A 15,798-nucleotide genomic window follows, 5' to 3' on the forward strand; every position below is an offset into this window, starting at 1 on the left:
TCCTCGGGCGACGACACCGTAACTATGTTAAGCTGTTGTTGCTCTATATCAGGCTCTGGTTGAGGCGGTATCGCAGCGGCCGCTGCCGGTATGGAGGAGGTATGGCGTCGACGAGATGACGATGGTGAAGGATGAGGCGACGGAGGAGCCGGTGGGAGCTGAAAAACCCTCGAATTTGGAGGAGGATGGGCATAACAGGCCTCTGGAGAATATTCTCTATGTTGTGGGAAATACCTTTGTGACTGGTAGTACTCCCAATCATAATACTGATGTCTGGGCTGGGGCTCAGAATACTGGGAGGTAGTATCCCATTCTCATCTAGACCGTTCTGGTACCAGTGGTCTGGGAGATGGTTGAGTAATCGGTTCCTCTACCTCAAAAGTTTGAGGCGGGTCTCGTACCGTCGTTACCGAAGCTGAATCTCTGATTTCGCCCTCCGAAAGGCTATTTTGGCGTCTCGGTATCGAAGAGATCGATGTCGGTCTCGACAAAGGTCTCGGTGTCGAGAGGGTTGCTGGAACCGTCGGTACCGAAGGAGATGGTTGGATTGGCTTCGGGGCCCGTGGAGACCTTCTGGAGTGCTTTTCTCCATTTTTCTTCTTCTTCTTCTTTTCGACCTCCGAAGAAGATTTAGGAGTCCGGGCTTTTTTGCTGAGCTTTTTGGCCGCGGAACTCGCTAATGACCGCCCAGGCGTTAGGGGTATCGATGCCCTATTGTTCGCACTGGTAACATCGCACTGATCTGTGCTGCGGTCTTGAGCGGACTTATGCTGTGCCGCTTTATCCATTTTAGCCTCCGTTGGCTTCGACGTTGTTGGGTCTGTGGCTCTGAGTGCCTTTTCCCAAAGTATAGCACGCAAACGATCTGTTCTATTTTTTCTCGTTTGTTTAGTAAAGGCCATACAGTGATGGCAGGTCTCCACTTTATGGCTCTCACCCAAACAGATGACACACAACGAATGGCCGTCGGTGGGGGGAAGCTTAGCCCCGCACCGAACGCATTTACGAAGTGGCGCCTTCACTGCCATGCAGCTCAGGCCGCTGCTGAGGAAACTACAAACTATTAAATTTCTTTCTTTCTTTTTTTTTTTAGAAAGAGAAAAAAGAAGAATATATGAGAATTGAAGAAGAAGTAGAAGGATTTAAAGGATTTAGGAGAAGAAATAGCAAAAAAGACGCTAGAGATTCGTTCTACAGGTCTAGGCACAATGGCGGACGACAAAGAACTGAGGTAAGGGCGGGAACCCCATGGACATGCGCGGTAGCGTGGGGGAGGGGTTCCCGCCAAAAACGTTCCACTCAGCTAGAGAAGGTTCTGGTCTGGTCTCTGCGCAGGCGCAAAGCCCATATGTGTGATGCATAGAGACCACGAAGAAGAACTAGTGTACTTTAGGAATAACTGCTGAAAACATCTTTATTTCAAGAAGCCTTTCCTTAATATGCAGCCTTGAATCTCTGTTTTTGCTTCTTTTAAATTTTGTTTTAACTGTTTTATTCTGTTTTTATTTTCATTTTATCTTGTACACTGCTCCGAAATTTTTCAATGGGGAGTGGTATATAAATATTCTAAATAAATAAATAATAAATAATAACTGTCCATATTATGGTTACTATCTATTCAGTAACAGTTTTTTTAAAAGGTATTTGAAGGAATGCCTCCTCCCATATATACCTACCCGGACCTTAAGATCATCTACAGGGGCCCTTCTCCGTGAGCCCCTGCCAAAGGAAGTGAGGCAGGTGGCTACTAGGGCTTTCTCCGCTGTGGCACCCCGGTTGTGGAATGAGCTCCCCAGAGAGGTCTGCCTGGCGCCTACACTGTACTCCTTTCGTCGCCAGCTGAAGACCTTTTTATTCTCTCAGTATTTTAACACTTAATTTTAACTTAAATTTAAATTTTACTGTTTTAACTCTGTATTTTAATCTTATATCAATTTTGCTGCGTGGTTTTATCCTGCTTGTGCTTTTTATACTGTATTTTGTATTTGTGCTTTTAACCTGTTGGTTGTTTTATCATGGTTTTAATTTTTGTGAACCGCCCAGAGAGCTTCAGCTATTGGGCGGTATAAAAATGTAATAAATAAATAAATAAATAAATAAATTTGACTAGAGACTGCAGCCACTAGGCTTTGTCCCAGGCTAGAAACACAGCAAAAAACCCACTGCACTTTTACTAAAGGCAGAGGTTGGTACCAATTCACTATTTATTTGATATACTGACAATATTCTCTAATAGCATCAATATAATCAGTTTGGCAATTTTTCTCAGAGTCGCTCACAACCCTACAGTCATCAAATCAGGATCCTAAGAAGGCACTTAATACCACTTCTCAATGGAATTCATAACTAGTGCATACATTACATCCTTCAGCTCATTTGCACAATATTCTCATTGTAACACTGGATAAGCAGTCTCATATACATTGCAATGGCAGCTTCTGTGAGCAAGATTTCTGATAGCCCAAGGCTCCGGCTAATGGAAGCTGCCACTGCATCATCCACATTATGACATTTTACTGTTCTCACAAAAAGACCACTTGGATAGGCAGTGTTGCGTAAATGAACCAGCAGTTTTAATACATGAAATACAGGAAGTATTTCAGAATCCTCACTGGGATTTCTGTGCCCATCATTTCGTTTCCTTTGGATCTCTTATCTTAATAGAAAGCACATGTAATTAAACTGTTTTTATCCATAACTAAGCCTAGATACCCTCTTTCATAAAATTGCAAACTGTCGATGGTTAGCAAGAACCATGGTGGCTGAATTCCATGCTGTATTGTTTGCCAAGGTGGCTGAGAAGGAAATTTCAACCCACCCACTCCCAAATAAGTCATCATATCTAGCATCAACAGTTAATGAGGTCTTCACACTGCTCTCTTACAGGTGTAATTAAAGCAAAGCTAGTACTAGTACTAGGACAAGACAAATAAATGTTTTGACATTTTAACTACACTGTAGCTGTGTCAATGGCACTTTTCCAAAAGAACTGAGTTAACAAGAAGTTTATCAGTTCCTGTTCTGCTGAGATATTTTGCACGTGTTCAAGAAACTACCTATTCCCATAGTATAAACTCCTAGCTTCGCTTGTTTTCTCAAAGGCTGTGGCAAGATTAGCTTCTTGCAGGATATTTGCATATTAAAAGATATCAGCCTGGTTCAGACAACACGCTAAACCATGCTACATAATCACAAAATGGTTAACGGAATATGCATTCCATTAACCATTTTATGATTAAGCAGCATGGTTTAGCATGTTGTCTGAACCAGGCCAACCAGTTTTATATCTTTAAAATTAATTAAATCCGGCCACAAAATTAAAACAACTTTAAGGAGACAGATTGCCAAGTTTGATGCAATAGAGAAAATTCACGTTCTGTAAAGTGACTCACAGCAGCGAGCGAGCCAGCTGAGGTAAACAAAATCATTCTTTATTTTCTCACTTTGAATCAGGAGAAACACCTGAGGGGAAAAAAGAAAGAAAAAAGCAAGCTTCTATTTGCATTAAGTATTTGTTCTGCAGTATGTTTCCTCCTTCAACATGCAGGCAAGTTTCAGGTAAGACAAGCACTTAACAATGGCAGGACATAAAGTATTTAAAGTGTGAAATTGTCAAGTGTAGGGAAATTCAGTGTAAAATAGATGGATAATTGATTCACTAAGGGCACAACCCTATCCAAATGCCATCATTCTCCAAACTCGAAGGCTGATGGGCATCCTATGCAGAAAGAGAGGAGCACAGAGGCAATTGTCTGGGGAGGTCAGAGGATTCCTCGTAAGCCAACCTCCCTAGTCCTTTTCCCAGCCCACAGGAATCTCCTCTTTTCCTTACCTTGGAGAGGCAGCCAGCACAGTTCTCTCTGCACCGACTGTGAACTCAGACTCCGAGGTCTGAGCGCTGCCTCCAACCTCAGATCCAGGAATCCAAAGTATCCTATGGACCCCCAGACTCCCTAGGGGCCAAAAGACCCTCTCTTGTCTTGTCAAAAGATCTCTGGAGCTTTGAAATGCTAAGGGATAGTTGTGAGTTGCTTTGCAGAGCTGGCAACATGTTTTGGCACTCAACAAACCAAGCATGAAGAAAGGTGGGGTGAGCTAAAGGCTAGAATGAAAGGCAAAGAAAGGAATGATTCTAGACTGCCGTGTTTTAAAGAAACACTGGCCGCCAGCTGATATTTCAGAAAGGTCCAGCCCAAGAGTTTGTGATACACACACATTTATTACGCAAAATAAATAAAATATACATTCACACATATTCCTCCAAGGTAGCGTTGTTGTTGCAGGAATATTTAATTTTTTAAAGTGCTAAAAGCACATATTTTATACTTTCTCCATGTAGTGCTTCCTTGGTGTTTTTTTAAATTTGTGGTTATGAAAGTACTATTGGAGATTGGACAGCTACTGAATATTGTTTATAAGTAACATTCCCCTCCTAGCCAAACTATTGTGAAACTATTTTTAAAGGTTTTAAAATAATTGTTTGAAAACAATTGTATACAAAACCTGTATGGAATGCTCATCTAAACATGTAATTCTAGACGTGATGAAGTATGAAAAGAATAAATGCTCCCACAACAGTGTCAGTTTCATTTCATGAACTTTTTGTTTAAAGAACAAGCCCCTGTCTTTGAAGGTTAAACATTCTTTTCCAGTAAAACTCATGCACAGGGAGTCAAATTTTAGGGGGGAAATGGCAAACCACATGATATTTATCCATAAGTAGCAAAGCTATTTATTCCTACTTAACAACCTATTACATTTGAATGGAATATCTTGCTGCCACTGAAAAGTCACTTACGAAATTATCTGGCAATAGCCAACAATGTATGTGTGTCATGTTTTCCTGTGATAATGGAGAATAAACCTTACATACTGACATTAGCTATTAATACAATATTTTCCATGTTCTCTCTGTCATAGATTATTCAGAGGAGCCTTTATGACTACTTGAAAACATATCGGGTTTTCATTAAATACAAAATCTGTATAAAATGCTCATCTAAACATATTTATTTTAGAAGTCATGAAGTATAAAAAGAATAGAGGCTTCCACAACAATGTCAGTTTCATTTCCTTTCAGTTAAATTATCAGAAACTTAGTCAGGGGAATTAAGGCATTGTTACTGCTCCTAAGCCTTCAATTTCACTGAGCAAAAAGCTGAAATCCTATTTTGCAGAAAGAATTCTTATATTTCCTTGTTTTCCACCTGGACAATGTTCTCCTCTTATGCATCCTATTTAACAGGGAGGTATTTGGCAATGTGAGAATTCAGGAAGCAAAATAAATAAATAGCAATTAGTTTGTATACGTGTGCTTAAGGCTGCAATCTATACACACTTATCTGGGAGTAAATCCCATTGAACTCCATGGTACTTATTTCAGAGTGGACATGCATATAGGATTGCCCTATAAATTGCCACTTTAAAAATCCACAGTATTTTATTCAAAACCACCTCCAAAGTTATTGCAGAAAGGAAACTCAAGTCCTAGAAGACTCAAATGGTTCAGACAGGAAAGACAAATAGGAATTATTTTCCTTTCTTGCCTGCGTTTTAAGGAAGCAGATACATACCTCCTCAGCCTCACTAGTATTGCCAGTAGCAGCTTTGGCCTGGGCATAGTTGAAGTTAAAAGTGTCATCATTGTAGAAGTAACTCTGTAAAATAAGTCATGCACAATAAACAAACAGCATACAGCTTGTTAGCTAGAGTTTGTGACTGAGTACATAGCTGAAACATTCCATGGCATTAGACACAATGGATTTGTGGACAGTTCCAAGCCAGAAAATGCAGGGTAGCAGTTTGCTTTGCTTTGCCTTTCTTTCTGGGCATGTTAAATCCTGCTATGGTGTAACCTCCCCCCTCCCATCTCTCTCCCCAGCTTCACTCATCTCTTTAAAAAAAAAAATCATGGTTGATTCCCTAATTGTATTAAGTGAATGTTGAAGATCTCAGTTTTATATTGTTCATAACATAGTTTGGTTAATTTGTCAAGAGTCCCTTGTGAAACAGTCCTCAAACGCAAGAAATCAATTTCACAACAGCATATAATTACTGCAAGCACTACTCCTACTTGATGCAATCCATATGATTTCTGTACTTGAAACAAAATAGTATGATGAGAAATGTGCAGTGGAATCACAAGCAGGATAGATCTGTGATGCCTTGTACACATAATAGGAAATGTCAAATATGGTTAGAACTCCACAGGTCTTCAAAGAGACTTTTGTAATATGAAATAGAAGCTAAGTGCAATGTTTGTCATTCAGGAAAGAATTGCGTGTGCACATCCTCCCTCCTCCCCTTGCACATTTGACTTAATATAACACTTTTTGTACTTTAAACAAAAATCTGCCTCAAAGTAATCCAAATTCTGCGCCAAGAAAAGTTGAACTCTGTAATATGTATACATGCAACATTTTTTGCTAGTCATGTCAAAGGGCAAAAGGTTAGGCATTGCACTCAAGTCTGGCCCACCAAATACTGGAAATCCTGTTCAGTTTCTTTTCTCATTTCAAAGATTTCACTGACTAAGGGTTGCCCTTACATTTTCTAGTTTTTTCACAACCATAAATCCTGATGCTCCCTTTTCAGAAATTAAAGCTGATATTCTCAGAATGCTCAGTTCTGTGCCGAATACTTGCACAAGATGATCAATGATTCATAAAGTGCACCCTGCTCTGATTACATTCCTATCTAAAGTGCTATAGGATATGTATGTGGTTCTGCCGTTATATTAACACGGCCAAGATGACCACACCTGTGAAATGGTATAAATAGTGACTAAGAAGTTCAGAACAGTTGCAAAACAGCAGCCTCTCTGTACAACTGAGTGAATTGAAGTAGAATCCATTTTGCCCACATTCATGCCAAGTCCTTCCTTGCCCAGGTAGAAAAGCACTGTTCACCTCTAGTTGTGGGAAAGTCAGCTTCTTTGTACGGAAATCTTTGACTGTGTGGGAGGTATAAAGCATTACCTAGCCACACTGGCTTGGAATACAGAGAGTGGAAAGATGCCAAGTGACATTAAGACACAATCAGAATGGAATGTTTAAGCATTGTATATTAACTGTATTATCAGATTATGAATCAAGCTTTGTGCAGTGCCATCAGTCTTCAAGCATGCCTCACCCTGTGCTTACTCCAACACTTTTATTTTGATCAACTCTATATCCGACCCAGTAGTTTATTTTGTAGTTTCCTTTGTGTGCCTTCAATTTTTAATTTTCTTGTTTTCATCTCATTCATTCCTGTCTCCAATCACTGCATATTTTCTGCTTGAACAATATAAACAAAATCATAGCTGATCAAACACAGCCCCACTAAATATTCTGTAGGAGAAGGGTGTGTATGATTATAAACGTACATATACACCCCTTAGGAAAGGTCTTCAGCAGTAGAACAGATTACTTTGCCACTGAGCTATAAATGCTTCTATATTGGATGCCCCCGATAAGCAAATCTGTAGCTTATATAGAAGATCTTATTAATTATATTAATTTTCAGTTACTTGAGCTAGGAAGGATCTCAGTTATGAAATTCAAGATTTCTAATTTACAGCTGTAGTTCATTTCTTCGTGCCTCTTACTGGTGTGTAAAATCTAATTAAATCATTAATTTGCTAATGTGTCTCTGCCCAAAAGAAGCAAGCCACATACAAATAGATACATGAATGACTTTGTTTGATCTTCACCTCTGCCCCTTTCTGCTAAGCACCCCCCATGTACCCTGAAAAATCTGCTGCAGAGAGTCACCCAACTCTCCAGAGATTTTGAGGGTGCATGAGGGGGAGGGGGAATGCCCGCTCTCAGTTCCACTGACAGAACTTAATTGGTTTTCACCCTATTTTTTTTCAAACAGTCAAAGTTCAGAGAATGTGTAACTGACAATATGTCAGTCACCAAGCTTGGAAGGATTTTTTTTTTGAGCTTTCAATGCTCTTAACACTACATTATATAAGATGGTAAAGTCTGTCATTTGCAAACACGGCTATTATATTCAATAGCACTGGTTCTAGTATATATCTTTCAAGGGCTCTATTATTTGTTTCCCTCCAGTGTAAAAACTCTCTATTCCTACGCACTGCCAGTAACAAATCCGTAAAGAGGACTTGTCCTCCTGTTCTGTGACCACTACATTTCCTTAGAATGCTTCCAGGCACTTCCCACAATCATCACACACACTGATTCAGCAAGCCAAACACAAGAGGTGTGTGCAGATCCTGTGCTGATTATGGCTAATGCAGAGGGTTTGATAGGATTGTGGCAAGTGGCACAGTACAGTCCAAAACAGGGACTAAAATGTTAAACTCCTATGCTATGAAATCTAGGTGTAACGTATTCAGTGGCTCTCCCAAATTTACATGTTCATGTAGGAAGTATTTGCTATATATAATCTTTATTTCAATGATCTTCATATACAGAGTATTTTACTTTGATATAAAAAACTTCATGAGTGACACATTCAAGAATGTAAAAAGCTCTAAAAGATCTTTCCAAACTTGGTGACTAGGAAATAAAATGTCAGATGACATTCAACTGAAGTGCAAAGTGATGCATGGGAAGATAAAAAACTTAAATTCAAAGCTAGTGATGGAGTCTGAACTGGCATTAATTACTTAGGAAAAGAGATCTTGGGACCATGGTAGAATGCTCTCCGGGAGTGTCATCACAGCGGGCTGCAGCAGAATTGAAAGCCAAATGAAGTCAGCTTGTGAACTTTCTCTGCAACATGCTAGAGACATTGATCCCTGAGCTTTGTTAGATAGGTTTATGCATGATCAATCCTCTCACATTCTGCCAAATTGATACAAAGTAATATGTTCAAGGATGTATGGGAAGACTACTAGCCTTTGTCAAATTTACTAACCTTCACAGAGTTGAGATAAATTAGAACATCATCAAACTGTCTGAGCAGAAAGAAGCAAGATGCCATACACTGTCTTCCAGGGATTGTATCTGAAGAGCAGAAGGTAAACGTAAATATTCTGAATGCATCAAGGACACTTCCTAGATAATATAGTCTAACTTCTTTCTCTATAATAGCCCGGGACTACTGCCTAGTTACCAAAAAGCAGCACAATATATGCATATGGTTTACCTCTGGGGAAGAGAGGAGAAAGAGCACCATGCAAATTACAATAACATTGCTCAATGCACTACAGAAATGTAGTAACTAGAGAAAATTAAAACTAGAAATTAAATGTCTCACCTAGGGCAAAATCTTGAGAATCCAGCTTAACACATTACATCAAATGTCTAATCATGTGAAATTCTGCAAGCCCTGACTACAAATCATCCCTAACTTTTGTTATGTAATGTGTGGCCTTTGTGAGGCTACAGGGGCCTGATGCTTTGTACTGTTACTGTCAAAGACCTGAGGAGTAGTTGCTTATTGGGATTCTGAAGTGGGGGAGAAGTGAATTGCTTTGAATGTTGTTAAGAGGGTACCTGAATCAGATAAATTCAATTCTGATTGGCTGGAGATTATAGCTAGGTGGAAAAGAGTAGTTGGGAAATGACAGTTAAGGTATAACCGATGACAGTTGGGAATTAGTCTGTGGGAGTCTGAGAGGCAGAAGGTCAGCTGATAGGTGGGTGGTGTTTCAAAAGGACTAGGAGGAAGCTGAGGGGAAAGTGAAAACCTAAGATCTTGATGATATGGGATAACTACACCTTGCTGCTGAAGATCAGGTGTAGGGAGCAGGTGGCTGTGTTATGCCAGGAGATTACCCTAAGATCTTGCCAGAAAAGGCTCCACAGCCAGACAGTAAAAACTCAGATAACCTGTCCAAGCAGCCAAAAATACAACAGGACAAGCTTTGGTGTCAGAGAAAGATTGTATCAAGGTGCTGAACCTGGATGTAAGGGTATTTGGCTGGGGTGGAGGTTTAGGGGATTTGGCCTGAGGTAAAAAAAGTCATTAAGAGGCTTGTAGCAGCAACATGTTTCTTGAGTTTTAAGAAATGTCACAAAGCAGTCTTTTGAAAATTCCACAGTAAATACAAGTAATCCCTTATACACAAAATATCCCTTTAATAGATTACTTGTTTAATAGTTCATCTTGCCTCTAGTGTTGGTGCCCATCACACACCTAAGCTTCTTATTCCAGCTACTAGGAAGTTTTAAAGTATTCTAAGAGAATTGGTGACAGCGGAAAAGGGGCAGCTTGTGGGATTGAGTTATAGTGGCAGAGAGTTACTTAGGCCATGAAATGTAAGAATTTGCTATAAATAAGAAACCCCATAGGTGGGATTGCCCAGTGAAGGAGAGTTCCCCCATAAGTGGTGGCAGTACTCGGGAGAAGAACCCCCCCATAGCTCTACATGGGTCTTGCCCTTGAAGAGTGTCCTGAAACTTCAGGTAGCACAAAATGCAGCGTCCAGATAGCTTTCTGACTCATGCGTCAGTTGACCATATTACACAGCTTTTGTATCAATTGCACTGGCTGCCAATCTGTTTTCAGGCACAATTTAAGGAGCTTTCCTATAAAGCCCTAAACAGCTAAGGGGCAGTATATCTGAAAGTCTCCCTCTGCTCATATGAACTTGCTTTTAGTTTAAGATCTTCACATGCATATCTCACCACTAAGAAGTTAGGTTGTTGGGATCACAGGTTAGGGCCTTCTCTGTGGCAGCACTCAACCTGTTGAGCCAGTGTGGTGTAGCAGCTAAAGTGTCAGACTAGGAGTTGGGAGATCTGGGTTCTAGTCCCCACTCGGCCATGGAAACCCACTGGGTGACTTTGGGCCAGTCCCAGACTCTCAGACCAACCCACCTCACAGAGTTGTTGTTGTGAGGACAAAATGGAGAGGAGGATTATGTACCCCGCCTTGGGTTCCTTGGAGGAAAAAGGATGGGATATAAATGCAATAATACATAATACATACATACAACTCTCTCCCAATTTGTTAGGTGGGCCCCTTCTCTGTTCAGTTTTAGGCAGTCTCAGAGGCCTGACTGGCTCAAAATGCTTCACTGGAGAAACCGGAAGTGAAAAAGCCCTCCATCTAATGAACATAAATCATGGGGGGACTGCACTGTTAATGTATTAGCTTTACACTCTGCTTTTCAGATTCTCTCCTCCTCTTAATTCTGCAGTCGGTGATATTTTTAAAGTTTTCAAGTCCTAAGCTACCTTAGGGGCCCTATTGGGCTGAAAAGAAACTAATAATTTTAAAATAAATTTTAAAAATTGCATACAAGGTAAGACCTGGAATGCTTCCACTACACAAGGAAATATTCCAATATAAAAATACTCTCATGCATGGTTTACCTAAGAGTTAAATAAAAAGAAAACACACACACATAACATATGTTATATTGAAAACACATCAGAAAATTAGCCATACTAGTTCACTGCAGCATTTTAAAGTGCTTCGTATAACACAAGCTTTCATAACCTAGGCAGATTAGGATGCACAAATTTAAGATGGACCTAAATAACATCCACATGGCTCTCCACAAAACAACATCTGTTTAGCTGTTTCCTCAATCCCCACCGTAGCGGTCTAGTATAACTTTTCCTAATATTGGCTGTTGCTGGCAGGTAATGCACAGGGATGTGCAAAGAGCTCAGGGAAATGCAGTGTTGTTATGCCAGGATCCAAGGTTTAGACATTGTAGAGAACTAAACATGAGACTGCTATTCTTGGTGGCAGATGCAAGTTATTGTAATGTATAGTGCTGGCCACACAGATGGCGAAAGATACAATATTTTATTAAAACCTGGTAACATAAACTTGACAAAAGCTTGCATTCACTAGTACTATTGATGTCTGATATCTGAAGAAGAGAGAACACACAGAGGTTAAATCATACCACATTCACTGGCTGATCCTCCCACCAGCTGGAAGAATTGCTGAGCAATTTTCAAATGGTCTCTCTGGAAAAGAAACAAAGAAGCATGAAATCCACTATAACAAGCTGAGAAATGGAGTAAAGCAATAAAGATATTCTGCCCCTTGGGATGTGAGCAAAGCAATGTGCCTTTGTATTCTAGTTGTTAGGAGTATGAGTGGGAGGGTGCTGTTGCACTCATGTCCTGCTTATGGATTTCCTATGGGCATCAGAATGGTCATTGTGCAAACGAAATACTAAACTAACTGGCCTTTGGTCTAAACAGGCATGGCTCTTTTTATGTTCTTATACTGAGGCCAAATAAGAAGGTAACATTATTCTGATGCCCATTTTGTACTGGAAACGCAACTTCAAGTAGGATGATCATTCCTAATATACTGTCATTACATACAAAAAGCAAGGATTATACAGAGAGGCTCAAATTATTGATTTTCAAAAATAACAGCATGGCGTGCTCCTGCTCAGTGTTCCAGCCAACCATGCCTTCTTTCAGAATACTCCATTCTATTTCCTCCCCCCCTGCCAGCCCAGTTCCCCATTTTTCCCCTCTAGGCACTCTGCATTCAGAGGCTATTGAGCATACTCAGTCTTCACTGGGCTATTTCTTTTTAATTCCCCTTAGAGATTTGTTTTCTACTCCTGCGAACGCTGGGGTCCCTCTGAGCATGCCGATACCTCCCTCTTGTAACTCAGTAACCCCATTTTGACTACAATAACTCAGCACACAAATTCATTATTAGTATACATGTTTCCAGATGGATAGGTGTGTTATCTGTGACTGTTACAACAAAGAGTCTTGTGTGTTTCCTGCTTGTTAACCATGCAGTGTGGCTCATTTTCTTGAAGAAGGCATCTTGAGAACCAATGGTTTGTTCAGGTTCTTAAGAAGCCTCAATGTATAGTTAACAACCCACCCTGGCTGTGTTCAAACAACACAATAAGCCACCCTGTGGAAAACATGCTGCATTCAGACAACACATTAACCCACAGTTCAACAAACAATCTATGGTTCAAACCAACTCACACTCAACCCTGAGTGTGGGTTAGTATGTTGTATGAATGGCCTCAGTGACAATGACACTATTAATGGTGGGAATTCACAAAACAGCTGTTGCTGATAACACAAGCATCATGGCACTGTGATTAATAATTATTTGCTGCACAAAATAAAGGAAATACAGAAGAGCAAGGGTAAAATTACAGTCTTTAATCACCTTTCAGTTGTCTACACCTCATGAATTACCATTATAAAAAGTTATTATACTCACCGAACCCATTTCCTGCCCAAGGACTGCATTCACTACTCCCTTGAGGATATACTCCTAGGGAAAGATTAGATTTAAAAGCAAAATTATTAAAATGAGGCTCATTTATTTAAACTTCTTTACTGAAGCTTAAGGGTACTTGCAATTATTCTATTCAAATTACCTTAAAAGTACATAAATTTCTAAATCCATGGTTTCCAAATGTCCAAGTCAGACCATATTAAATATATAAACCAAAAGCAATCCTGACAAGTGAAACCAGTGACTTCATTGAAATGAGAGCCACATCATAAAAATCACCACCACAATAAGCATGAATAGTAAGAGTCTCAAGCAATTATGAAATTGGCCACCCATTTTATTCCTCTTAATTCAGCTACATAAATATAGTGTACGATGTCAGCATATGCTATGAGCTGAACCATTTTGGGGGCAGGAGGACAATTGTAAATTAGACAGACAAGACAATTATCTTCTTCCTAACTTTCAGATTCCTTCCTATGGCATTCACTAGCTCTGGACACTAATTTTAAAAGTATGCCCCAAAGAAATGTAGAATCAGTGATAAGTTTTAAGTTTAAATCTGTGCGGTACTCCTCAGACCCAAATATCATCTGTGTGCACATGAACAAACAGATTAAGATAACACATACTGCAGCAGAGTTCTAAAGATTAATAGTGTATTTGGAATAGACTACATAGTCCCCCAAAATCTCTATTGTAAAAAAAGAAGATGTCTATCACTTGCTAGTCATGCTATTCTAGTGCTTCTTACATTCGGTGAAAAGGTGTTGTACAACTCATACTGTTGTGGCTATCAAGCAAAATGCAAGTGTTAAGATAAGCTTTAATGAAAAGATAAGCTTTAACATTAATTTCAATGGGACCCAAGTGCAACTAATTTAATATGGATCCAGCCCAGAGAATCCCATCATGCTGGCTAACACTACAGGCGTTAGGGCAGAGGCCCCTAATGGTAGCACAATGTAACCAATTGGATACTGCCCATAGTTTTTAAAAAAGAGAAGACAACAAAGTTGAATGCTGTAGACATGCTCCTTTTTGGCTTTTTGCTCTAGTAAAAAAACCCAATTCCAGGATTCAAATACATTTGTATGGGAGAGAATATCCACTCTGTTCAAGATGAAACTATCTTGAATTTGTAAAGTGAACTAATGCTTTATTTTATACACAACAAGCTTGAGTTCTGTTCTGCAGCTATGACAGATCATATCCCAAACGACAATGTTTTCCTTTGTATAACCATGTATATTTTCCCCTTTATATAACCAAATCTTTGCTTTACCTGTGGGGTTGTAGGTTCCAGGTCTTTAATCAGGTTGTAAGCTTCCTGCACATCATCTGAAACAACATGTAACACTGTATAACACTTCCCACATCATTATTACGTCAAGTAAAAAATAATTCACATTCTTTTCTCTCCCACATTTATCCATCCTTTGAGGATGGGACAGAAAGAGAGGGTAACAATCCTGTGACTGAGCCTCACCTAAGCAAAATCCTTGTTTCATTAAAAGTTGACAATTAATGGTGTAACCGTAAAGAAAACTAGAGTAAATGATTCCTAGCATCCGAATCTTAAAACCATTAACCTCCATTAACCTCACTGGGACTTCTAAGAACTAGATATGTGCACTGGATTTGGACAAAGCCTGAAGTCCAAGCAGAATTGGGCTGCTTGGTCTGGGTCATTTCCTGAAACAAAGCAAAGAGAACCAAAGCTGCTCCAGAATGAGGCTTCGTTTGTGACTCATGTTTCAAAGACATGGGAGACACAGACATTATGTCTCCTGCAAACATTAGCATCTTTTGGTTTCTTTTCTCTAAACTTTACAAAGGGAAGGAGTACTGTTGAGTGGCTGACAGCTCCACCTCGGGTACATTTTACCATGGGCTCCAATCACTGTGCTTTGGGGAGGGACTGAGTTTTATTGAGTGTTTCAATAAAAATTCTCACTCTTTTCTGTTTCTCTATAACACGGCAGCTGAAAGTAGAAGAAAAGTGGAAGTGAAGGGGTTTGGTTTCACATTTTGATTGGTTATGATTGCATTCAAAATCATTCTTTTCTTTCTGTTGAAACTCAATCCTTCTCTCTCAGACTTTTTCCTGCAATACCCTACTTGGATTTCTCAGTCATTCCATTCTGCTGTATGTGTGTGTGACTTTCTGTACAATTCAGTAATGAACCCATTTCCTCGTTCCCTAATTAGGAAAAAGAAATTAAATAATTTGAATTCAGTCCTGCTGACCATTAGTTTTTATAGTGTGTGTGTTTCATTAGTCATCATATTATAGTAGTAATATTCCCCTTTTTTAAAAAAAGCCTTACATGCTTTTCAAGCATAACTTCCTAGTGTGAGTGTTTCATTAATCATGTTATAGTAGTAGTATTTCTTCCCTTTTTTTAAAGCCTTACACAGCTTTTCAAGCATTAACTTCCTAGCCCCTCTACCTACACTTCTGAAACTTCATGGGTTTCTGTTATGTGTCCCATCATCGTAGAAACTGACCAAAAAGCACAGGGGGAAGGTAGAGAAAGTGAATCACCTCTCCCCCAAATTGGAGAGCTCCCCTTCCATATGAACCACTGCAGCTATCTTTCCAAAACATTGCATATCTTTTACTTAGGGACATCTCTACAGTGTCCGTCATTT

General features: G+C 39.6%; 1 protein-coding gene across 3 annotated transcripts in view; it reads right to left on the reverse strand.

The window, feature by feature from the left end:
- The window catches only part of IFT56 (intraflagellar transport 56), a 33,999-nt gene that overhangs the window by 11,616 nt on the left and 6,585 nt on the right, over positions 1–15,798 (reverse strand). For all 3 annotated transcript variants that reach the window (XM_063133648.1, XM_063133649.1, XM_063133647.1), the window contains 6 exons: positions 14,429–14,484; positions 13,126–13,179; positions 11,819–11,882; positions 8,869–8,957; positions 5,574–5,657; positions 3,393–3,462 (listed from right to left, as the gene is read on the reverse strand). In XM_063133648.1, coding sequence (XP_062989718.1) covers positions 3,393–3,462; positions 5,574–5,657; positions 8,869–8,957; positions 11,819–11,882; positions 13,126–13,179; positions 14,429–14,484 — 417 coding nt within the window. The remainder of the gene's footprint in view (positions 1–3,392; positions 3,463–5,573; positions 5,658–8,868; positions 8,958–11,818; positions 11,883–13,125; positions 13,180–14,428; positions 14,485–15,798) is intronic.

Source organism: Elgaria multicarinata, chromosome 9 (genome assembly GCF_023053635.1).
Source record: "Elgaria multicarinata webbii isolate HBS135686 ecotype San Diego chromosome 9, rElgMul1.1.pri, whole genome shotgun sequence".
NCBI classification, from domain to species: Eukaryota; Metazoa; Chordata; class Lepidosauria; order Squamata; family Anguidae; genus Elgaria; species Elgaria multicarinata.